This window comes from Arachis hypogaea, chromosome 5, assembly GCF_003086295.3.
Source record: "Arachis hypogaea cultivar Tifrunner chromosome 5, arahy.Tifrunner.gnm2.J5K5, whole genome shotgun sequence".
NCBI classification, from domain to species: domain Eukaryota; kingdom Viridiplantae; phylum Streptophyta; class Magnoliopsida; order Fabales; family Fabaceae; genus Arachis; species Arachis hypogaea.
Window position 1 is genome coordinate 90313597 of NC_092040.1, and position 25706 is coordinate 90339302.

At 32.4% G+C, this 25706-nt stretch overlaps 3 protein-coding genes across 5 annotated transcripts; all 3 read left to right on the forward strand.

Annotated features, from left to right (window-relative positions):
* The first annotated feature begins 590 nt into the window (after nt 1–590).
* On the forward strand, nt 591–4033 carry LOC112801828 (uncharacterized). 2 transcript variants are annotated; one of them, XM_025844769.3, is made up of 4 exons: nt 591–854; nt 1908–1933; nt 2049–2343; nt 2763–4033. In XM_025844769.3, exons 3-4 carry the CDS (start codon nt 2055–2057, stop codon nt 3761–3763), a joined length of 1290 nt encoding a protein of 429 aa, XP_025700554.1. In that variant the 5' UTR covers nt 591–854; nt 1908–1933; nt 2049–2054; the 3' UTR covers nt 3764–4033. The 2 variants fall into 2 exon arrangements, with proteins under 2 accessions (XP_025700554.1, XP_025700555.1); XM_025844770.3 differs by lacking the exon at nt 1908–1933 and having other exon boundaries at nt 600–854.
* A 7390-nt stretch (nt 4034–11423) lies between these two features.
* On the forward strand, nt 11424–17328 carry LOC112801829 (TMV resistance protein N). Of its 2 annotated transcripts, XM_072237426.1 has the most exons (8): nt 11502–12091; nt 12236–13334; nt 13506–13781; nt 13875–14777; nt 14856–15321; nt 15403–15660; nt 16102–16253; nt 16338–17328. In XM_072237426.1, exons 1-8 carry the CDS (start codon nt 11628–11630, stop codon nt 17187–17189), a joined length of 4470 nt encoding a protein of 1489 aa, XP_072093527.1. In that variant the 5' UTR covers nt 11502–11627; the 3' UTR covers nt 17190–17328. The 2 variants fall into 2 exon arrangements, with proteins under 2 accessions (XP_025700556.1, XP_072093527.1); XM_025844771.3 differs by having other exon boundaries at nt 11424–12091; nt 14856–15660.
* A 534-nt stretch (nt 17329–17862) lies between these two features.
* LOC112803715 (TMV resistance protein N-like) lies at nt 17863–21918 on the forward strand. Its single transcript, XM_025847193.1, has 5 exons — nt 17863–18338; nt 19085–20180; nt 20271–20540; nt 20660–21334; nt 21424–21918. Exons 1-5 carry the CDS (start codon nt 17863–17865, stop codon nt 21916–21918), a joined length of 3012 nt encoding a protein of 1003 aa, XP_025702978.1.
* The last annotated feature ends 3788 nt before the right edge of the window (nt 21919–25706 follow it).

The following is a 25706-nucleotide window of genomic DNA, read 5'->3' on the forward strand; positions in this document are numbered from 1 at the left end:
GCCTACAAACTATTTAAACATACTATACTACTAGATTAAAAAAAAGTTTAAAATTCCGTAAAATTTGTTTTTAGCTAATATTTTTAGTTATTAATTCAATTATTTTAATTAAACAATCTAATAATATATTTTTAACTCACACTTTTAAATATTATTAATTAATTATTGACTAAAAATAATAAATTATGTTGGTCCTTTAATATTTTTATAATTGATTATATGAAGATTAACTAATTTTAATTTATTTATTATTATGTTTGTAAAAAAAGTTAAGTGAATTGTCAATGTAATTTTTTTTACATTGACATACATATTCATTGAATTTTGTAATTTATTCTGATTTTTGTATCTCAAATTTTTAGTTTTTTTTTAACACAAATTGAATGTCCGATTTTTATATTTCTACAAATCAGTCTAATTTTTACTTTTTTATATTTCTACAAATTAGTCTAATTTTTACTTTTCTAATTAAACGATTTCACATTTAAAAATAATACCAAGCAGTTCATATTTTAAAAAAATATCATTGTCACTCCAATATAAAAAACAAAAAAATATTTTTTTGGGTAAAATCCTTTAATTTCAACCTCAGGCTTCTCAGACTAGCCCAGCCGTGATAGGCTTAACTGCTTAAGTCCTTAACTCCTTAAGGCTTATCATACATTCAGGCCCATGAGAAAGCCCAAATCATTGTATTGCAGTGCTAGGCCCGGGCTTAAGCCCGAAGGCTACATAGTCCTGCTCCCCCATCCACCTTCATCTTTGACAAATCGCTGTCTCCTTTCAGCTGCTGAGGACATCGACGCCGGCAAAAGAGCTTCAACTCACTGCGTAGGAAAAACACCAAAACCCAGGTAGCACACTTCTTTTTAATTCTCAATAACAAATTTTTTTGTCGTTTCATTAGGGTTCTGTGCATGCAAATCCGTAACCCTGTTAATTGTTATTCCTTCTCAATTTTAATACATGGTTAGGAATTTTGATATGCGTTCATTTTATTCTGTGCGGGCTTCGTATTTTATTTTATTTTTTTATGTATAATTCTGAATTTAAATTCGCACAATATGTAACATAGGTCTTGTGGTGATTTTTTTTTTTTTTTGATGGTTGAGATCTGAGTACTTGTGAAAATTGAATGTCGTGGTAATCAATTTGGTATAATGTTAGTATGCTACAATTTGGTAGGGAATTTGAGGATTGGGGAGTGGAGAGATAAAAAAGAAAATTTCGAAGTTTGAAACCTTTTCAAAGGGTATGCTAATGTTAAGGTGTGAAAAGATGGAAAAGGAATATCTATGAGAAACGATTTATATGTAACAGTATGACTTAGATGGTTGATAGACCAAAACGGTGAACTTCAAGTCAATGTTTTAGGTCATCTTTTGTAATGAAGCAGGATGTGAAGTTTTGATTGCAATGTACATTTTTATCTTAAACAGGTGAATTACAGACAAATATCTCAACTAGGTTTAATAGTAGCATGCGGATTTTTGTTGGTGTGTGTACTATATTGAGAAAATGTGTTTGGTGGTTCATGGTCTTTAGCATAAGTTTTCTACCTGAGATCTCTCTCCATCTTTTTTTTTTGTCAAATATTTTTTTGTGAAGTTTAAACTCTATTATGTATACTGATAGAACTTTTGCTGGAAGTTGAACATTCTGTAATGAGAGCACACAGCACATTATATCATGCTATCTTATTTTCAATAGTTGTGTTGTAATTGGTTTCCTGCTGTCCCTTTGGCGTTGGATTGCATATCTTACTGTTGCACTTGTAAATTGTAACTTTAGGATTCTAGCTTATGTTAGCATATGCTTTCACTCTTTGAGGATTTGTAGTGTGGGAGTTTTATGACTTTTTACCTTTGAGGATTGAGTTCGTTAACATTTGACCTTTTTGGATTCAGGAAACTGTTTTGTCTCCTATTAAAAGGTATCGTAATAGATTCTCTCTTTTCAATTGGTACAATATACAAGATCATGTGGTTTGGACATAACACATAGTGTTATTTTTGCGTTGCTAAGTGTGCTGGTTATTCATATTGCAGGATACAATGACAAATGAGAATACAAGCAGTGTTGAGATAGATTATGAATATGAAGATTATAATAGTTCAAAGCGCCCAAAAATGACATCCAAAGTATGGGAAGATATGCAGCGAATCCAAACAACTGATGGAAGTAAAGCTCTGTGCAAGCATTGTGGAAAGATGTTGCAAGCTAATTGTGGGACTTCTCATTTGAAACGTCACTTAATGATATGCCCGAAGCGTCCAAAAACTGCTGATCATACTGAAGATTCAATGCCTACAGTTTGTTTCAGAGGCAGTGGCAGTGCCAAAGGTAAGCAGTATTTTTTCTGACCAAACATTTCCTATTTGTTATAGGCTCCAAGAATTTTGAATTCCCTACAGTTGAATCTCTTATACTTGATATGATTTAAGTTGCTAATAAAAACACATTACATGTCAGTTGGGAAGTTAATGCAACACAGTAGCCATTTTAGAGTACGAGATTAGTTGTTCCCTTTGCTCGTTCCATTCATCTGAAATTTTAATATTTTGATAAAGAGAAAATCTATGCTACATCTATGGTGGTAAGTGGTAAGTTGACACAGCTCATTTACTGTGTCTGTGTTGATTACATTTACATTTCATCCAACTGAATTGTGGGGCTCTGTGACTTTGCCATTTGTACAAAGAAAACCCTGTTTGATTACATTTCATCATCATTCACGTCTAATTGTTTTTTTCCTTGGGTAGATTCTGGATTAAACACACTGCTTATGGTTCGTCCATTAAAGGTTGAACCCGAATCCCAAGTCACAATTTATTCACAGAATCCAAATATTAGGGTACCAACTGCCATTCCATCTATAGAAAACACCCCCAGTTCCATACGAGAACTACATGAGAAAAACAGTTCCAATTTGTTGCTGCCTGGCATTGAATCCCCCCAGAATGAAGAGGAACTTGTACTGAACGATGTAGAAATGAAAGCATTTTATGCTTCTCTTGATGCTGAGACCTCAGTTACATCACCTTCCCAAGATATCTCAGCCGTTACCGAATCATCGAACAGCACACCATGTGAAGAGACCAAGAATGCATTGCAAACACTGCAAGACCTTCTCTCCAAAGACTTCTCTGCACTAGTGCATCCTGGACAGTGTGGTACCTTCAAATCTACTATAGATTACCTTTCCAAGTTGTCTTCTGACGATGGAGTCTCATCAGAAATAAAGTTGTTGATATTAGAAGTTTCAAGAGAATTCACCAGGTGGAGTTGTGACTACAATGATGCTAGTAGGAAAATAGAGTCTGCCAGTGCCAACATCTTGAAAGCAGATAAACTAGAAGAGAGTCTTGAAGTGAACAAGAATCAGTTCAAGGAAGTCTTGTCGTTGGAAAATGAGTTAAGCAACCAGATCGCGAGCTTGGAGCAGAAGAAGAAAGAGCTAGAAGAGCAAATAAGTGCCATTAAGGCTAACTTATCTGTTTTTCAATCAGCAAAGAACACAGCTATTAAGAGGAAAAGGGAAGTCTTTGAAGAAGCAAAGACACTCAAAGCACAAAGAGATGAGTTGAGGGACCAAGTGCCTCACTTGAGAGATGAATGTGAAGAGGCCAAGAAAATACAAGCAAATTTAAGAGCTGAATGGACAAAGCTTGGAGAAAAATTTAGCAAAGGCTTAACTGGGGTAAATTGTGAGGACTCGGATGGTATGGCTATTCAGATATGTCAACCAGAAAATCAAATTTAAAAATCTGATTTTGATTTTATTTCATATAGATAGCTACCTTCATACCAACTCAATGATGACCTATAAATTGCTCTGATACTTGTTAGAACTCCAGGAGGAGAAAGCTAGTGACTTTAATTTCATGAGGATAATGGTTATGATCGTTCAATGTTTAGTTGTTTACACTGTCAAATTATGATAGATAACGGGTGTGAGCCACTTCACCGATTTCAGTTTTTTAAGTTCATTGCTTTTACTCTACTTTATAATACAAAGTCAACGTTTATTCAATCTTTTAGTGATAGAGAATATTAACCTGTCACTCGCATTCTTATTGGGGGAAAAACTTTTTTACTTTTTATAATTGGACATTTATTAAACCGAAGACACTAGACGACCTTATATATTTTTCCCCTTAAATCGTTATTCGTTAAATAGTTGTATTGTTAACAGTCAAAAACCCTCAAAAAACGGTGATTTATATTTAATAATTAATATAGAGTAATATTTCTATATTTTTATAAAAATTAATTTCTATTCCAAACATTCATGATTATTTTTTATTAACAATCATTTTTCAACATTATGATCTCAATAGAAGAATTGGTCAAAGTTAGTTTGGATTTTGGACTACCCAACTAAATTATATCTTATTCTTAACAAGATTGAATCCAAAACATAACGGTATTATATATATTATAAAAGTAACAGTATTTTAAATAACTAGAATTAGGCGCAAACATTAAATTAATGATAGTATATAATAAATATTAAAAATGACTATATTTTGTAGAATTAAATTAAATATGTGTAAATTTTAGAAATGATTTTGTAAGCAAAAAAATGTTAAGGACAGAAAAAAATTTCAGTCCCTACTTTAAGAACCAAAATCGTACTTAACTCTTAAATTTAAAAGGTGTTTTGTCAAAAATAATTTGTAGTATAAAAGATTTGGATTTTGGAGTTGTACAAAGTGACATTTTTATTTGATGGTTTGATTTTTGTATTTGTTTTGGTTGATGGAGTTAGTTTTCTTATGTGAGATTGGTCCTCCTTTTTCTTTATTGAGTTGTATGCACTTTCTATTGTGTTATTTGTTCTATTTTTGCATGTATGTTCTTCTTCCGAATATGTGTCTTGAATTTATATGATTTTCTTTCTCTTTAATCTTTTGATGTGCATGCAGTTTTTCAATCTACAATAAAAAAAAAACAAAAATGTGTAAATTTTTTTTAAATAAGTTATTTTTAATAAGAATAATTGAGATAGTATAAAATGAAATTACATGTTAATATTTTTTTTGATCCACTTTGTTTCAAGTGATGCAAATTCAAAATAGTATTAGAAAATGTTCAATTTAAAAATATAATAGATATGTTTGTTTTGTATCTTTTCATCTAATATAATCATTTCTAAATAAAGAAACTCTTCTTCATTTGTGGACAGTGACGGATCCAGAAAATTTTGACAATGGAGGCAAAATATATATAATATAATAAAAATATTATATATACATAAAAATTAACTATCAAAATATTCATTAATTATTATATATATATATATATATATATATATATATATATATATATATATATATATAAAGGTGAATTCTATCCAACCTCCTCTAAAATAACATGTAAGTTACCCTTTATGATGTGTCACACTTTAATTGGTTATTATCTTAACTATAGTTAGGTTATTTTGTAATTTATTATTTTAGATGGGTAATTGTATAATTTTTTAAAATATTAAAATTCTACCCCGTTAATTGAAACACGTTCTCACGTAATTTCTTTCCCCATCATTCCTTAACGGGTCATTGAATTTTCATGACTCGTAACCTTTTCGTTCTTCCCAGTATAGCCAGCGCCCACTTCATTTCTATCTCTTGTCCTCTCACTCAATCCCTTTTTTTGGCCATGACCCATGAATCACTCCTTACCAACATCAACATCATTAATGGTTAGTTTAGTTATTAAATTTTTTTATTAAAAAAATATATATTTATTTAATTACATGATAGAATATATATTCATATGTAAAATATAATATAATAAAATAATCTATTCAAAATACTTAAAAGTATATTTAAAATCATAAACATATAAATATAATAATAAAATTTGTACTCTAATAAAGTAAACATATTTTTTATCATACATAAATTATTTAAAAAATAAATATATTATTAAAATTAATAATACAAATTTAAAATAATAAAATCCAATTTTTTTACTGTATTTTTTATAATATTTTTATTTTTTTAATTTACAATTTATTAGTACTTTATTATTTAATTAATGATTAAACAAATTATTTTTATAAAAAATTATTTTTTATATTATCTTAGAGAAGAGACCAATATAATAGTTTAAAAAATAACGTAAAATTAAAATTTTAAATAAAAATATTTAATATTAAAATTTTTAAATACAAAAATAATTTGTATAAATATTTAAAAGATAAATATAAATATATTTATAAAATAAATAAAACAGATAAAATGGGAGTACTCATGAGAAATAAATAATTATTTTTGTCTTCTTTATTTATTTTAAACATATATTTTATATTTATATCTTGAATATTTATACAATTTGTTTTTGTATTTAAAAATTTTAATATTAACTATTTTTTTTTTAAAATATTATTTTTACATTAATTTTTAAACTGTTATATTAGTCTCTTCTTTAAGATTATACAAGAAATAATTTTTCATGAAAATAATTTGTTTAATCATTAATTAAATAATAAAATATTAATAAATTAAAAATTAAAAGAATAAAAATATTATAAAAAATACTTGTAAGAAAGTTGAATTTTATCATTTTAAATTTTTATTATTAATTTTAATAATTTATATTTTTTAAATAATTTATGTATGATAAAAGATATATTTACTTGTTTAGAGTACAAATTTTATTTTTATATTTGTATATTCCTGATTTTAATTATACTTTAAGTATTCTGAACAGATTTATTTTATTATATTATATTTTACATATGAATATATATTTCATATATTATTTTTAATGAAAAAAATTTAATAACCGAACTAACCATTAATTATGTTGGTAAGAAGTGATCTATGACAAAAAAAAGGATTGAGTGAGAGGACAGGAAATAGCAATGAAGTCGCCGCTGGCTATACTGGGAAGAACGGAAAAGTTACAAGCCATGGGAATTCAACGACTCATTAAAGAATGATGCACTGTAGAAAGAGATTGCGTGCAACTAGGATAGAATTTTAATATTTTAAGAAATTATACAATTACTCATCTAAAATAATAAATTACAAAATAACCTAACTATAGTTAAGATAATAACCAATTAAAGTGTGACACATCATGAAAGGTAACTTACATGTTATTTTAGAGGGGGTTGGGTAGAATTCACCATAAATAAATATATGTATTATTTAATTTATTTTTAATGTGTATTTTTTATTTTAATATATATAGATGGTTATTTTCTATATACATATAATATGATTAGTCTTTAAAATATTTAATTTACAAATTAAAATATTAAAATAATAATTTAAATAATAACACATAATTTAAAATTTTATTATCTAGGTTTTATATTTTTAAAAAATTGAGTAATCTTTTTCTTAACAATATAATCAAAATATCTCTCTTTTTATATAAAATAATACTACACATTTAAGTATTTTTTTTGTTAAATAAGTCCAACCAAATTAATCTAAGATAACAAAAATCAATTATGACTAGCATTATTCTAATCTTATTGTTTAACTTGCTTAGACTTAGTTAATAAAAAGACTTGAATGTGTAGTATTACTCTTTTATATATATATATATAGTAAATGCTTATTTAGAAATTTACTTCTCATACAATTAGAAGCCAACTCTTATTAAAATTTATAGTTAAAAAAGTTCTTTCAATTAATGCAGTTGTTACAAAAAATATTAAAACTAATATAAAAAAATTAATAATACTCTTTTAAGTTGATTTCTAAAAAAAAAAACATAAATTTCATTTAAATTGATAATTGATCATTCTAATGACATCTAATATGAAATTTTTAAATTGATTATTAAGTATAAAAAATTGAATAAAAAATTATTGTGGAGTCAAATTTAATAATTTAGTGGGGACAAATAAATATTATTATCATATACTACTAAAAAAAATTTCAAATTGTAGTGGGGGCGGTTGCCCCCACAACCAAACACATAGATCCGTCCCTATTTGTGGATATTAATGTTTTTCATAGACGAACTATGCGAACTTTGATAAACCAATTGTCTGTTTGTTTGGTGATATTATCCAAAGAAAGATGCTCCATTGAGTAAGTTTGAGATATTGTGTAGTGCGTAAATAAATTTTTTCTGCTAAATTTGATGTTATTTGAAGAAATAATGATAAGAGACTAAACTTATATAAATAGTTCAAATAGTATGAAATTTGAATATTTGTAACGTAAAATTTATTATAATTAATAGATTATTATGACATTTGTAATATGAATGTTTATTACATCTAATGAGTTATTTATAGAAATTAATAAATTATTTATTGGGGTTATAAAGTTATTGTGTTGTTTATAACGGTAAAATATAATAAATATAGAGACATGGAATTTTGTAAGTTACAAATTTGGTTAGATACTATTAATTTCTAATTATTGTCATTGGTAATTTTGGAACCTAATTTGTATATATTTATATTACTTGTATATTTTTTTGTATATATATATATTTTTTTTGTTGATTTGGAAATAATAGTTGATTTGGCAAAAATTAAGTGGTTGATTCCAAAGTTTTGCCAAATAAGCGATATTGCTAATATGATATTAGTAGAAAGAAAAAAATATCTTAAGAGTAACGTGGGTAAACTTATTCATTTACTTTTATATATTAAAAATAGATTGTTACATCTTTTCCTATTTCATTCACTTAAAACAATGTAATAAAATATTTTAATTGAATTTATATACCGAAGAATTTATTTGAAATTTTTAATATTTCATGACATTTAGTTATCCTAAAATCATGTACTATAATATTACCATAATCTTTAATTTTATTTTATATTATAACATTAATTTATTCTTCCTAGTTCAAAAAATATTTTAGTTTAAAATTTTAGTATATTAATATTATAATATATTTGGATATAAATTGTATATAGAATTTTAGATTAAATTTTAAAAATACCAAAATGAAAAATGAAAAATATTTTTTCTAATCCTTCGAAAAAATGATTTAGCCAATAGCCACAAATAAAGGAATTAAATGGAATGGAATTAAAATTTAAATTTAATACTTAAATGGAATGGAATTAATAAACATCGAGAGGTTGGTGACTTCGGTAAAAAAGAAAACGAATCATTTAGTTGTGGTTTGTTAAGATTCTATAATTGAATTTTATATACCTAAACTTTTTATTTAAAGAGGTTTCGTTAACAAAAAATATTTCATCAACCAATTCTAACTCTCTTCTAGTTTTTGTTCATCTCATCATTCTATTCCTCTCAATGCATTGTTTCACCTTTCAACACAATCTAGAAGACTAGAACCAAGTAAATAATCTCTTTATCATTTCTTTCTTTCTTTCCTTTTTATTTTTTCAACAAACATATAATATTGTATACAAATGAGTTTTGGCGTATGAAGTTTGTGAGCATGCTCGGAGATTTGGTGTATTTTTCTGCTTTTGTTAAAAGTATATAAATGTGGAATATTATAAGAAGTTGAGGAAAGGAGAAATCAAAGTTAAGGAAGTTATGTTAGGGATGCCCCTGGTATACGAAATTCATAAAATTATTATCACATTTCAGTCTCAAACCAACCGACATCAAAATATTTTGAATAATTAGCTTAGGGATGCCCCTGCTTTTGTTATGGGTTCTTCTTCTTGAAAAATATTTTTTGAATAATTGGCTCCCCTAGATTTTAACTATAGCTTGAGTTGTAATAATAAAAATAATAGAAGAGTTATAACTCCTTTTCAAAATATTTAATTTAAATCTGTAAAATTACTTTGTTGCTTTATACAATACGTATTAATATATTTGTTTTGTAACTTTATTTACAGAAGAGAGAATACACTCTGAATTGAGTAAGTGCCAAGCAAAATAGCTGAAAGATGAATCGCCCCAGAGAGTGAAAACCCGGTCTAATAGCTAGCCCAACTTCCTTGTATCTGAAAACGATGACAGGATGTTAAGGGAGACTTTTTGGATAATTGACTTCCACGAATAAACTGTTAAAGAGGTTGGGATCGTTCCCACCTTTAAAAGAGTGATTTTGTTCTGTCAATACAATACAGTTCCACAATTTGAAGACCTTGTATCTTCTCGGCCCTTGCGCTTGGATTCAGACAAAACCTATTCAACCATTACTCATACAGTACTACACACTCTCCCAGGCCATCAGAAAAACTCACTGTTATTCACTAATTCAACCTTTCTCTTCTTCTCTGTGGTTCACATTCTTGATCAATTTCTATCACCTCAATTTACACACTATAAGGTTGTCCTTCATTGCAAAATTATAATATCATCTTTGAATATTTAAATTTAAGTATTGAGGATGTTGGAAAACTATGTTCTTTTATAAACTATTCAGTGAATTATTTTTGAAATTTTCTTTTTAGTTAATGTTTAATTTGACGTTGTACTGTATTTGTAGGCAAAACATGCTGGTTCGTTGGGTTCCACCATCCGAAGGGGCCATCAAACTCAATGTGGATGGAAGTTCAAGAGGAAATCCAGGAAGAGCAGGATGTGGCGGCTTGCTTAGAGATCAAGATGGCAACTGTATCGCCGGATTTCTCAGCTATATTGGCTTTGCTGGCAGTGTCGAAGCGGAACTAATAGCCATCCGCCATGGTTTGTGGTTGGCATGGCAATCTGGGTACAGAAAGGTGGAATGTGAAAGTGATTGCATGGTGGCTCTCAAGATTATTCATGACAATGCCGAAGACTTTCCAGAATTGGCAGACATTGTTGAAGAAATTCATCAGTTGATGCTTCTTGAGTGGGACGTCACTATCTATCATATCATGAGGGAAGGAAATTCGTGTGCTGATTTTTTGGCAAAGATGGGTTCTTCTTCAAATTCTACGTTTTCTCTTATGATCAACCCTCCGCCGGAACTCACTGCCCTTCTTCTTGCCGACTCCAAGAGTGTTCTTTATTCTAGAGTTTAGTTTTATGAGGTTATAATAATTGTTGAGCTCTTTTTTATTATTCCTTAAATTATGCATGATTGATGTACTCTTTTTCCTCTATTGGATTTTTTTCCCAAGCTCCAGGGGTTTGGTCCATAGGGGTTTTTTAAGGAGGCATAACCTGCATAGGCCGAGAATCCATATAGTCTATATCAATCTCGGTGGAACAATGTATTATTCAGATGTAACATATTCAATTTCAATGAAATTACAAAATTTCTGGAGAAATTATTGAATTCTATATTAATTATTGATAATTGTTAAATTCTGTTCATATGCACTAATATAATATTTATTGACACATTGATCAAATCATACACATATAGATACATAGATCATATATTAGTTTTAAACAACACCATCCTAGATCCTCCAATTCAGAGTTATTTTAATACATAATTCTTTTGAGAAATTATTGTTATAGCGAAGTCAAACTTAGTGGGAAGAAACTATAATGTGCTCATACCAGCTGTAGCAAACTGTGGATTCTATTCTACTGCCATGGACTTTAAAATAACGCATTCACATTTGACTATCATCATTGACTTCGATGGAACCAAAAATCAGTTTATAAGGGACCAGACAAGGACTTCATCCAAACATTTTCTTGGGTTGTTCAATCTCTCTGTATTTTGTGTCCCTAAACAATCTCCAAAGCAGCCAAAGGTTTCATATGTGAGCTAAGATGACACACCAAGGATGGTTTTACCATGTTTTCTTGAGCTTCCGAGGCGAAGACACCCGAAAAACTTTCGCTGGCAACCTCTACAGCGCTCTTGATCAAAGGGGAATCAACACTTTCATAGACAATGAAGCTCTAAGAGTTGGAGAAGAGATATCACCATCTCTTCTCAAGGCAATAGAAGAGTCCAGGATCTCCATCATTATATTCTCCAAGAACTATGCTTCCTCCAGATGGTGCCTTGACGAACTTGTGAAGATCCTTGAGTGTAGGAAAGAAAAGGGACAGATGGTTTGTGCAGTTTTCTACAGTGTGAGTCCAGCAGATGTGAGGCACCAGAAAGGAAGCTACGGAGAAGCTTTTGTTAAGCATGAGGAAAGATTCAAACATGACATGGAGAGGGTGCGAAAATGGAGGTCTGCTTTGTCTGAAGCAGCAAACTTGTCTGGCTGGCATTTCACTAATGGGTATTTTCCCCTGCACTTTCTTTTTTTATTAACAAAAACCATAGATATGAAATATAACTAGTACACTTGAATATAAATTTATGATTTGTTGCCTGCAGAACTATTCATTTCATTTTGCTTATAAGATGTTCCATTATCTTCCAGGTATGAATATAAATTTATCCAAACAATAGTGGATGAAGTATCCCAAAAGTTGAATCGCATTCCACTAAATGTAGCTAGACACCCTGTTGGACTCCAAGCTCGTGTATCGGAAGTGTACTCACTGTTAGAACCTGGATCTGATGATGTTAGAATGGTTGGCATTTATGGGATTGGTGGAATTGGTAAAACAACTATTGTCAAAGCTGTTTATAACACACTATGTGATCAATTTCGATATGCGAGTTTTCTTGCGAATGTCAGAGAAAATACAAGCCATAGGTCTGGCTTAGTCAAACTACAAGAAAGGCTTCTTTATGAGATACTTGGAGAGAAAGCAACAAAGTTGGGAAATGTTGACATAGGAATCAATATCATAAAAGACAGGTTGTGCAGAAAAAGAGTTCTTCTTGTAATCGATAATGTGGATGATGTGGATCAACTACAAGCATTAGCTGGAGGATTGGATTGGTTTGGTCCTGGAAGTAGGATTATCATAACTACAAGAGATAAGCATTTGTTAACTGCTCATCAAGTTGATTTGACTTATGAGGTGAAGAAATTAAACCACCATGAAGCTCTTCAACTATTCAGTTGGAACGCCTTTAAACGAAGTGAGCCTGATGCAAGTTATTTCCACATTGCGAATCGTGCAGTAGCTTATGCAGAGGGTCTTCCACTAGCATTAACAGTATTAGGCTCTGATATGTGTGGTCGAAGCATTCGTCAATGGGAATCTGCGTTGGATAAATACAAGAGAAGTCCTAATAGGAAAGTTCAGAATATACTTAGAATAAGCTTTGATGGGTTGGATGAAAATGAAAAGGAAATTTTCCTCTATATAGCCTGTTTCTTCAAAGGACAGATAATGGAATATGTAGTAAAAGCATTGCGTGCTTGTGATCTGCACCCAGCAATTGGTATTGCAGTACTTGTTGATAAGTCCCTCATAACACTGGATGAAAAATTTGTATTGTCTATGCATGATCTTGTCCAAGACATGGGTAGGGAAATTGTTAGGCAAGAATCTCCACTAGATCCTGCAAATCGCAGCCGATTATGGTACTATGAGGATGTGCTTCAAGTACTGACTGAAGGGATGGTAAGATTTATATCTCTCTGGCTGCTAACTTCTGTTTCGTTCCTTTTTTCCCCCCTTATAATGTGACAATGAAACAGAAACCTTTCTATCATTTAAAAATATAAAATACATATTGATTTTTAACCAGATTCTTACACGCTTGACTCTTTGTTCACATGGAAATTTGTTAAGGGAAGTGAAAAGATTCAAGGTATAATGCTAGACCTACCAGAAAAGCAAGAGGTGCAGCTAAGTGATCAAGACTTCAGGAAGTTGAAAAACCTTAGAATGCTAATAATTCGTAATGCTGAATTTTCTGGAGGCCATGTACATCTACCAAGAAATCTAAGGCTGCTTGACTGGAAGGAGTACCCTTCACCATCTTTACCATCTGATTTCCTTCCTGAGAAAATTGTAATGCTGGAACTGCGGCACAGTCATCTATATACACTGGAAAAGTCATTCAAGGTACAAAGATTGTTTATATTTGTTCTTTTCCTATTCCTGTTTATATGTTTCTTTTATATTTCCTAAGCAGTGACAACTTTTTCTGTTTCGCAGAAGTATGCATATCTGACTTCTCTGAATTTCAGCTCCTGTGAGTCCCTTTCGAAAATACCTGATGTTTCTGGGATCCCAAATTTGGAGCAATTGATTCTCGAAGATTGTACAAGTTTGGTTGATATTCATGAATCTGTTGGATCACTTGATAAACTTGTTTATTTAGGTGTTGAAAGGTGCACTGAACTGAAGAACTTACCAAGTGTCCTAAAGTTGCCATCTTTAGGATGCATTGTTCTTAATGGTTGTTCTCAACTTGAGAAGTTTCCAGAATTGTTGGGAGAAATGGAAAATTTGAAATTTATTGAGGTGGAAGAGACTGCAATACAAGAATTGCCTTCTTGTATAATCAATTTCAGTAGCCTTGAGGTTTTAGTGCTGAAATGTTGCTCAAATCTAAAGGAACTTCCTATAAACATTGATATGTTGCCAAATCTTCAGTTACTTGATATTTCTGGCTGTCCACAACTTCAACTATTTACAAAGAAGCTTAGGAGGTTCAGCACACAGAATTGCTCAACTATGCCGGCAGAATCCGACAAGGGTTCGCCAAATCTAGAGCTACTACCATCACCACCATGTCTAGATCCGATCTCTCCTAGCATCCATTCGTCGTATGGCTTCCCTTTGTTGGAAAACCTTGAACTAAGTGACTGCAATCTATCAGATGAAGACCTACATATCCTTAGTTGCTTTTCCAACCTCGCATCCTTAGACATTTCTAGAAACCATTTTCTAACCCTTCCCAAATGCTTCAATAGACTTTGTAGCTTGCAGGAGCTTTACATGGCTAACTGCATGAAACTTCAACATATTTCTGGGATTCCTCCCAATTTAGAACACATAGATGCTACTAGTTGCACCCGTTTGGAATCACAATCATTGGAGTTCTTATTAAGCCAGGTAGAACTCTAGCTCTTTTAAATCCATTTCTTTCTGTTTATTTGGGAGAAATTTGAAGTCAGGGTTCATCTGTTACAGGGTTTCTCTAAGGCATTCAAATTTGAGGTTATAGCACCAAGGCCAAAGATGAAAATGCCATTCAACTACCAGAGTGAAGGAGGATCTATCTCATTTTGGATTGGCCAGAAATTCCCAAGAATTGCTCTGTGTTTAATTTTTGGACTAGGAAATAAAATTACTGGCTTTTTCTCCTGTGAAGTCCAGCTATCTATCAATGGACAGAAAGCATCCAATAGAGTAGAGAGGTTCCTTTCGGTGATTGGTGATCTCACATGGCTATATCATCAAGATGTAATGGATTTCAATACTTATTTACTGCATGAACAAAATTATGTTGAAGTTACTTGTGAAATCATAGATGCAAGCAAAGATGCAGAAGTGACTGTGTACTATTGTGGAGTTCATGAGTATAAGGATGATGAGGATGTCAAGACACAAAATTTGATGTTGCACTCAAGTTCAAATTCTAGTGATATCAGGGAAGGTAATGTTAATGATCCCTTGGATAACACAGGAAGTGATTGCTGTTCATTGGCTAGAAATTTGAGGCTTTATGAAATACCAGATAAACAGTGGAAACGACATCCAGCTTCAATAAATGCTGAAGCGCTTGAAGGTGATGGATGCATGGCAAAGGAAAATGGAAAAGCTACTGGTATAATATCAGCTGATGTAGTGCATCAAAGCAAGGAGTTGCCATTGTTGCAACTGAAGCAATATGATGATGTGGTTTGGGATCCAATGCTATTAGAATGTCAGTTGAATAGTATGAATGAGAATCCACTCCTCTCTCATCATGATTACCACACATCAAAAAGCAAAGGTAAGAGTGAAAAAAAAAGTACCCAGAATTCTGCAAACCTTGAAATCTTGATGTTAAATAACCTAATGACAAAATATTTTAACGTGAAAACAATATAAACTGCTGACAATGAATATTTCCTAGATATCACTATGAAGTATGAACGTGTGAACTTGTGCTTAACTGAGAATAATTGTATGATAGGTGGAATTTGCATCAGAAAACATCTAACCTAAATATTCATATAATTAGCTTCTTAAGTATATAGAAATATATATCCTAGGATTATGAAAACCATATTTTAGATTACAACATCAGCAATCATGGACAGGAATCAATGATAAAGAAAATAAACTAATGACCATAAGCCTTGTAAAAGAAGGATTAAAATTTTTTATTTCTTTGTAGTTTCATTTAAATTAGACTACTTGTGTAAGCAGCTTACTAATTCTTTTGTTACAGAAGTTGGACCTATGATGGTTAGGGCTCTAGATTCTCCCAAAGAAATGAAAGAAAATGCCTTTGACAATGTCAATAAGGAGGATTTGGTATCTCAAAAGAAGGTAGGATTGAAAATGGATAATGTCCTGAAGGAGCCAAAGGAAGAACCTGAGGTAAAACTTGCTTTATTTCTTCTTTAACATTCTTAATGCATCCACATTTTGGTATATTGTAAAATTGACCAGTCTACTACTCAGGTTCCCATTGTTACCAGAAAAATGGAACGAGAGCTGCGATATGAAACCAAGAGCAATAAGCTTGATGTGTTTCCAATGGCACACAATACAAGTCAATTTGACTTCAATGACAATATGGAAGAATTTTATGCTACCCTCCGTGCTGAGACCTTTGCTCTATCATCTTTAACTTCAAGAAATGGCAGAGATGATTTCAAATTAGCTTATCCTGAAATTAGTGAAGAAACTGAGAAAGCTTTGGAAACACTCAAGGAATTCCTCTCCAAACAATTTCATCAACTTTTGTCTTTGGGGTCATTTTCCTCCATGAAAGCTGCCTTAGAAAGTCTCTCCACTTTGTCTACAGATGCTGATGTCTCTTTGTGTTTAAAATCTCTTTTACTACAACTTTCAACAGATTTTGATCAGTGGAGTTGTGATTACATTGATGCAAGTATGAAACTTGAGTCATCAACTGCAGGTCTTTCAAACTTAGATACATTGGAAGATGGTTTGATAGCTAACAAGAACCAGTTCAGTGAATTTTCATCCATAGAAATTGATCTTTGCAGCCAGTTGGTTTATTTAGAACAAAGAAAGAAAGAGCTTGAACAGCAATTGGAAGCCATTAAATACAGTATCTCCATCTCTGAAGTGACTAGGGACACTGCCCTTAGTAAGAAAAGAGAAACTTTTGAGGAAGGAAAAATGTTGAAAGCTCAAAGAGATCAATTGAGGAAGCAAAGGCCACGTTTGAGATCAGAGCAAGAATCAGCAAAAGCTACCAAAGCAAACATTGAGGATGAGTGGTCAAAGATTAGAGAGAAATTTGATGGAATCTTGAACATTTTTGGGTCAAAATATTGTAACTAGATACTAAAATATACATACAGTTAAGTTTGCATTAAAGTTACTTGCTAGACCAGTTTATGTTCAACATTCTGAAACAGGTGTAATTTTAATTAGTGCAGCTCAAATATTTGGAATGAAGTGCATTTAACATGTGAGATAATTAATGTTCTAACGGCTTAGGCTGCTTGGCATGGATAATGAAAGTTCCCATCATATACCAACCTTTCTTTCTAGGCTTTGGATTTTGTAGCCCTCTCAAAAATAATTATGAGATGCATTTTGTGATTATTTTTCTAATGAGTGAAATTGCATAGAACTATCCTACATAAATGCCAAATGGATGTCATTGTAAATATATGAATATGCTTTGATATTTTCGAAACATGGCTTTGAAGATTACAATATCCCATGAAAATCCAAGTCATAACAAGCCAAAACCCATCAAAGTAGGAAAATAATTATTTGAATGAAGAAAACTACAAGATGCAGTTGTAGGAAAGCCAAAACCCAAATCCAAAGCCTTCTTTCTATCTCTGTCTATCTTATATGGCATGTATAGTGTCTTGAACCTCTTTAAAAAGGCCTGCACCATATTCACCTGTGTATCACTCTGCAGTTCATATAATATATCTCTCAAGAGACTATTTGTGCTGTGTTGAAAACAAGAAAAATTCTAAATCCTAAGACTGATGAAATGGCTTTGAGTTTTGAATCCTACAAGTGGAAGTATGATGTGTTCTTGAGCTTCAGAGGGGTTGACACACGTAGGAGTTTCACAAGCCATCTCTACCATGCTCTATGCCAAAAGGGAGTTAATACCTTCATAGACTACAAGGGGCTTGAAAAGGGAGAGCAGATTTCACATTCAATTCTCAGAGCTATTGAAGGCTCTAGGATCTCGGTCGTCATATTCTCCGAAAACTATGCATCTTCCATTTCTTGCTTGGATGAACTCGTTAAGATCCTTGAGTGCAAGGATTCCAAGGGGCAGCTGGTTTTTCCAGTCTTTTATAATGTGAATCCATTTCAACTAAGAGGTCAACATGGAAGTTTCGCAGAATATTTAGCAAAACATGAAGAGAAGTTCAGGGATGATATCAACAAAGTGAAAAGGTGGAGAGCAGCTCTATATCAAGCTTCCACTTTGTATGGGTGGCATCTAGGAGATGGGTATGTGTCCTACTAAAGAGGCCAAGAGGATCATTCCTTTGGTACTCCTTTTTTTATGTATAATTAGTCTAGGATCTTTAGAATTTCGTTAAACTTCAATTACTTTCATATAGTTAAAAAAAAATTTTAATTGCACTAAGTACAAACTTTTGTCAACTAGGTAACAGCTTAAAAATTTTGTGATTAAGCTCAATATTGTATAACAATTGTTTACACATTAAACTATAAAGAGCTAATTGAAAACTGAGTGAAGTTATAGGAGTTCAAAAGTAATTTAACCCTCCTGCTATCATCTATATTTTTTAGTTAAGTAAAACTTATTGGCCACTAGATGTAGTGGGTGAAATTAGGAATCAATTTTTATAATCACATTTTACTACATGGAAATGCATTTGAACTAGAAAAACGAACAGACACACAAAGATGTTTTCTTTGACTTTGTTAATCATACAATAGTGAAGTGATGCTAATTCTCCTTATATGTTAATAATTGCTAAAGGATTCATTCTCAAGTTTCCATCAAATTTTACAAATTCTCATACAATGACAGCATGCCTAATGAACATATATGCTTTTAAATCTTTAATCACAGAAAAGAATGATTTGGCTTATTAGGAGAACCAAGACACATCCTCTTAAGTTATTGATTAGAATACTCCAGCATGTGTTCATAAATGAGTATAGATTCCATTTTAGAGTTATCATTTTGTAGATAGTAAGAAATTTCTTTCATTAACAAATGGCAGTCAGGAATCAAAGTTTGTGCAGAGAATTGTTGAAGAGATCATGAATAAACTGAACCGCATACCTTTCAATGTTGCTAAGCATCCTGTTGGGCTGGATTCTCTGACTGAAGATATCAAATCACTCTTAGAAGTTGGATCAGGTGGTGTTCGGGCTATAGGAATTCATGGAATTGGTGGAATAGGAAAAACAACACTTGTTAAGGCTGTTTACAACCATATTTCTCATCTGTTTGAGGGTAGTGCCTTCATTGCAAATGTTAGAGAAATTTCAAGCCAAAGGCATGGCTTAGTACAACTACAAGAAGCTCTTCTCTCGGAGATTTTAAGCCGCAGAGATTTCAAAGTTGGCAATACAGATAGAGGGATTAATCTGATAAAGAACAGGCTCTGTTGCAAAAAGGTTCTCATAGTTGTTGATGATTCTGATTCATTGGAGCAGCTAGAATCATTGGTTGGAGACTGCAGTTGGTTTGGATCAGGAAGTAGGATTGTCATAACAACTAGAGATGAGCATTTGCTAATTTCTCACAATGTTGAAACTAACTACAAGGTGAAGGAATTAAGCCATGAATATGCTCTTGAACTCTTTAGTTGGTTTGCTTTCAAAAAGCCAAGTCCTCCATCAAATTATGAGGGGTTGTCCTCCCAAATATTAAACTATGCCAAGGGCTTGCCGTTGGCACTAACAGTTTTGGGGGCCTACCTGTGTGGTAGAGGGAGAGCCGAGTGGATAAGTGCGCTAGCTAAACTGAAAAAAACTCCAAATAAACAAATCTATGCAGTACTTAAAATCAGCTTTGATGGGTTAGAAGAGGATGAAAAGACCATTTTTCTGGATATTGCATGTTTCTTCAAGGGAGAGGACAAAGAATATGTGAAAATGATACTTGATGCTTGTGACCTGCACTCGGATACTGGCTTTGGAGTTCTAATGGATAAGTCTCTCATCACTATGCAACTGAACAAGCTTTGGATGCATGATCTGCTACAGGAAATGGGTAAAGAAATTGTACGCCAAGAATCTCCCCAAGAGCCTGGAAAACGTAGTAGGCTATGGTTTCATGAAGATGTACTTTATGTATTAAACCAGAACACGGTATATTTATCTTCTTTAACATTTGTGTTAAATAGCAGACTTCACTACATTAACGTCCATTGTTTGTTGTCATGTTATGTCTCCCACCAGGGAACTAACAACATTGAAGGCATAAAGCTTGACTTACCAGAACCGGATAAAATAAATGGTAAAGCCTTTGCAAAGATGAAAAGACTTAGAATTCTTGTGATCAACAATGCACTTGTTACTGATGAAATTCAGTATCTCTCTGATGAGCTACGACTAATCGATTGGCCGGGATACCCATCTTCAACTCTACCACCAAATTTCCATCCAAGGAGATTGGTTTCTTTAAACATGAGTCATAGCCACATCAAACATTTGTGGAAGGGAGCAAAGGTATAGAATTAACCGTTTCAATTGTTCTTTGAAGCATTTCAAGATTGTGTCATTTCTATGTAGCTAATCATCTATTTTTTTTCCTTTGTCACTTTACTGATGATGTTTGTTTTCCTCAGATATTCAGAGACTTGAAACTTGTGTCTTTTAGCTGCTGTGAACACCTCACTGAAATTCCAGACATGTCAATGGTCCCGAACCTTGAAAGTCTCAGCATAGACAATTGTAAAAGTCTAATTAGGGTACATGAGTCTGTAGGAACTCTTAATAAGCTTGTTACTTTAAACCTTATGTTCTGCTCCAATCTCAATACCCTTCCAAGTCGTTTCAAGTTAAAGTCTCTTCGCAATCTTCTCCTTACCGGCTGCTCAAAGCTAAGAAAGTTTCCTGAGATTGTTGAGAATATGGAACATCTTGAAGAAATCCTTCTCCAAGGAACAGCTATAAAAGAACTACCTCAATCAATTGAATACCTAGTTGGGCTAAAATCCTTATTCCTAGATTCTTGCCAGAACCTTGAGCATCTCCCCAGTAGCCTTCAGAAATTGCAATACCTTACTACTCTTAATCTTAGTTACTGCTCTAAGCTTCAGGAGCTTCCAAAACTTCCACCAAATACAAAATATTTAGACATAAGTGATTGTAGATCTTTGGAAAGTTTTACAATGTTGTCCAGCCCATCAAATGTTATTGCTGAGGATCTCTCAAGTTTTCAACAAATGAGCTTCATTAACTGCCATAAATTGATTAATGAACAGGTCCAATTCCACTTAACAAATCTCTTCTACAATGAGGTTGGTGCTTAATGCTCACTGTATTTATATCTTGTGTGTATTCTTCCTACAAAAGATCATGGCATAATCGTTTCTTGTTTCCGCTTTAGGGACCTGATAGTGATACTTATCTGGTATTTGTTAATGGTGATTTTGTGCTTCCCGGCAGCAAGATCCCGGATTGGTTTCATCATCAGAGTACTAATGGATCAATTAATCTTGAGATGGCTTCAATTTTGTATGGTAAGCCAGCGAAGTTGTTTCTTAGTGCAGTTATTGAGTTGGAGAAAGGCGCTTTCACAACCAGCATGTTTGCATGTGCTTATGAAATTTTCATCAACGATACAAAAGTATTTGAGCAAAAAAGAGCTTTTGAAGCACTGGACTCAAGTCATGTGTGGTTGAGTAGGATGAAATGCAGTCATCTGATGTGGCACCTCAACAATGTTCGTTATTGGAATCACTTACGGATTTCATTTCGGATATCTGAAGTATCATCAAAGGCAAAAGTAAGAGCAGTCTTGAAGAATTGTGGTTTCCATATATGCTGCAATCAAGAAGGGTATCTGATTGATCCCACAGCAATAAGAAATTCCATAGGATAAACCGTAGGCTACACATACCACATGACAGATTTATGTATGTTACGAATAGAAGATTAACACAATGGAAACAAAATAAGAATCAAGTCTCAGGAATACTCAAATTTGCAGAAGATCTAATTAGTTGATTATATTTACTAATACCCATAGAGTAGGGTGATGCAATTGGGTTGTCAGATGTAATGGTTAGTGACTTAGTGTTCACCGTTCAATATTCATGTCCTTGATATGTGTGCTGATTAGGGAAGTATAGAAGAGTGGGGAAGTGCATTGCCAGGCTGATAAATCTTAGTATTAGCAGTTGCTAGCACTTTGTAGTCTAGGATTTAATAATTAACTAGAGTAATAAAACCAGTGTGTTGCACGAAATAAATAAAGTTTTAAGAATAATTATTAACTACGTAAAAATAATGAGGAGTCCTTAGTTAAAACAAACACCTTTTTTTAGATAATTTTTTAACTTATTTTATAATGTCCATAATGTATTTGAAGTAACAAATAGAATAGAGACTTCTGATATCACTGAAATTAACTTCAGTCTAGGTTGCTTCTGCTTTTTTCATTCACTAAGTTATGTATATACAAGTAGTATGGATTTAGAATTAATTACAGCAACTACTTCCTACAAAACAATAGTATACTACCTGTAATAATATCCACTAATTCTAACAAACATCAAAGTTAGATAACCAGTTCAGCAAATTTTTATCCATAGATGAGTTGCACAGCCAATTGGCTTATTTGCAACAAAGAAAGAAAGAGCTACAAGAGCAAATCAAAGTTACCAAATATAGTATCTCCATATATTAAGTGGCTTAGGAGTTAGGACCCTGCCCTTAGTAAGAAAAGAGAAACTTTTGAGGAATAAAAAATACCGAAAGCTCAAAGAGACCATAGCAAGAATCGGAAAAAGCTAGTAAGCTACCAAATCAAACATTGGGGATGAGTGATCAAAGATGAGAGAGAAAGAGAGAAAGAGAGAGAGAGAGAGAGATTTGATGGAATATTGGCACACTTTTGTGTCAAAATATTGTAACTATACAGCCATATACATGTATATAGCTACAATACGTATATACAATCTATCTATTTATTTTTAATATATAAAAGTAGATGGATAATGCCACGATATTTTTAAGACATGTTTCTCCTCTTACTAATGCCATGTCAGCAATGATAGTTTCAGTGGCTAAGAGAAGGGGGGTTGAATCTTAGCTCCTTTTTGCTTGATTACACTTTCTAGTCTTGGAGGAGATTTTTCTGTTTTTGTCTCGTCCCTCGAGACTTTTTATTTTTGTCTCGTCACTTGGCACGAGATATTTTTTGTTTTAGCTCCTGTGCAGTAGAAACAGAAATGGAGTAGTAGAGAAAGAAGATTACACCCAGATATATCCTGGTTCAGCTGCTAAGTGCAATGCAGCCTACATCCAGTCTTCATCACAACTATGATGGAATTTCACTATAATCATTCTGATTACAAACTGTAAAGTGCTAACCCAACTTACAAGGGAATTCCCACAGAATCATGAAACACAACATAGATGAACAAAGGAACTCTAAGACATCTATGGCTTTTTTTTCATTTAATTTTGCACTCTCTGCCTTTTTCCGCTCTATGGCTTTTTCATACAAACCTTACTGTTTGCTTTTTTCCATGAGACTCAAGACATGACAAAATTAAACAGAAAAATTACAAAACAGAATACATTGAAGGAGAAGAAAATCTGTAAGCTTAGGTAGCTATGAGACTTATGTGCCTTGCACTCTCAAACTTTCTCCTTACTTCAAACCGTGACTGTTCACCCTTTTATAGAGAGGAGAAGCCTTCACAGTTGAAAACCAAAGCCAAGCTTAACTTCTTTTCCTTCAAGAAACAGAACTGGTTCGGCCACAGAGAGAAAAGAGGTAACTCATGCAAAATCCAACATGCAAATACCTCTAGTTCTTCCTTGGTCATCATTCTTTATCAATCCGAGCGCTCCATCCTTGGCTTGCTCTCCAAGATGGATTTCTGGCCCTTGATGCTTCATGATAATGATGGCTTCATCTGCTCCAATCTCTGCCTCTTCCATCACTTTGCCACTCTAGCTACTTCCTGTGGTGGTTGAGCAGAATCAGAGACAAACCATGCCTCCAAGAATCTCTTCCTTGCTTGGCCAAATCTCCTTCTTTCTTTTTGGGTATGAAGAGCTCGAGATTACCTCACCAAATCTTACCACTTTTGGTGAAAATCTCAGCCACAACATACTTTTATTTTGTTATGTTTTCTTGCCATCATCATGATGGTCTTGAGACATGCTTCATCCTCTTTTCGGTGAGTAGGTGTAGCTTCCATGACATCCATTGTTTTCTGGTTAATGACCGAAGAGAAGAAAGATATGAGAGAGAAGAAACAATCTTGGAAGAAAAGCAATTTAATGAAATAAACAAAATTAATTGAGAAGAGGTTGCTTTTACTTCCCTTAGGTGGAGTAGCGTGAAGCATAATGATTTTCATCAAATCAAAGTCCAATTCTCTCTCATGTTTCCAATGCTAGCAAATTAAATTTGAAATCCATTCAAAGAGTGAGATGGAATCCGTTGGAAGCATTTGAAGCCTTGTTTTCTTTGCTTCATGGTTTCGGACCATGCATGAGGACAATTTTTGGGCTTGTATCAATAATGGATAAAGCTGGCCCAATGAATAAAAATGATTTCAGCCATGAGCAAATGATAACATTTGCTTTCCTGATGAATTTTGGATCATGCATTGGGTCACTCATCATGGATCATAGTTGGGCTTTGGAGCAATGAGATTCATTCTGACCCAACATCTATTATAACCATTCAGCCATAATGTAGGAAACATTAAACAAGGCTGATTGCAAGTTTTAATTTTGGGCTTGATGCAATTCTTTTATTTCCGGCCCAATAATAAACCTGCATCACAAAATTATTAATTAACATATAATTCATAATCAAATTAATAATTTTGCTATTAATTTTGTTAATAATGTTTAGTCATCACAAATATTAATTTGGAGTTTTCCAAACTCATCAATCTCCCCTTTGATGACAAACATTATTAAAAATTGAAATGGAAAGAAATTTAAAGATTGAGTAAAGAATATTCCCTTTGAATTTGATTTCTCCCCCTTTCAAATTGTCACATGGCTCCCCCTTAATATATGCCATTTTTACCAAGGAAAGCTTTATACCTGTAACATTTAAATCAAGCTTCAAGTAACAATGTTATTTAGCATATTCATTCCATGATACTAAATGCTTGATTTATGAGCAAATTTGAATGATATACAAAACTTATTTGCTATCACAAATTTAATTTTCTGCTCAAACATACCATAATCAATCAAAATCTATTTTTGGTAGAAATCTTGCTGTTCAAAAATATTTTTCAAATAAATCAGAGCAATCTTGGTAGGAAAAATATTTTTCAATCATGATTTAATCTTTCCAAACACAGCAACTTTCATCATTAAGAACTGCCAAAAATAAATCCAACATAAATCATTTTACCAAGGTAAGTAGTAAACACATTTTACCAAGATAAACATCAAATAATGGCAGCAATCAAGATAAACGGAATGCATTCTCAATCAACATAAGCCAAATGCATTGTTTAATCATCAACAGAGGTGATCATGAATTTTCACAAAATGAAAATTTCATCCCCTGTTCCAGTTTCAAATCCCCTGTTCCAGTTTCAATTTTTTTAACCTTATTCTCCCCCTTTTGTCATCAAAGAGGCACCTGCAATCAAAATTTTGTCATAGGAAACAAGATATGCAAGA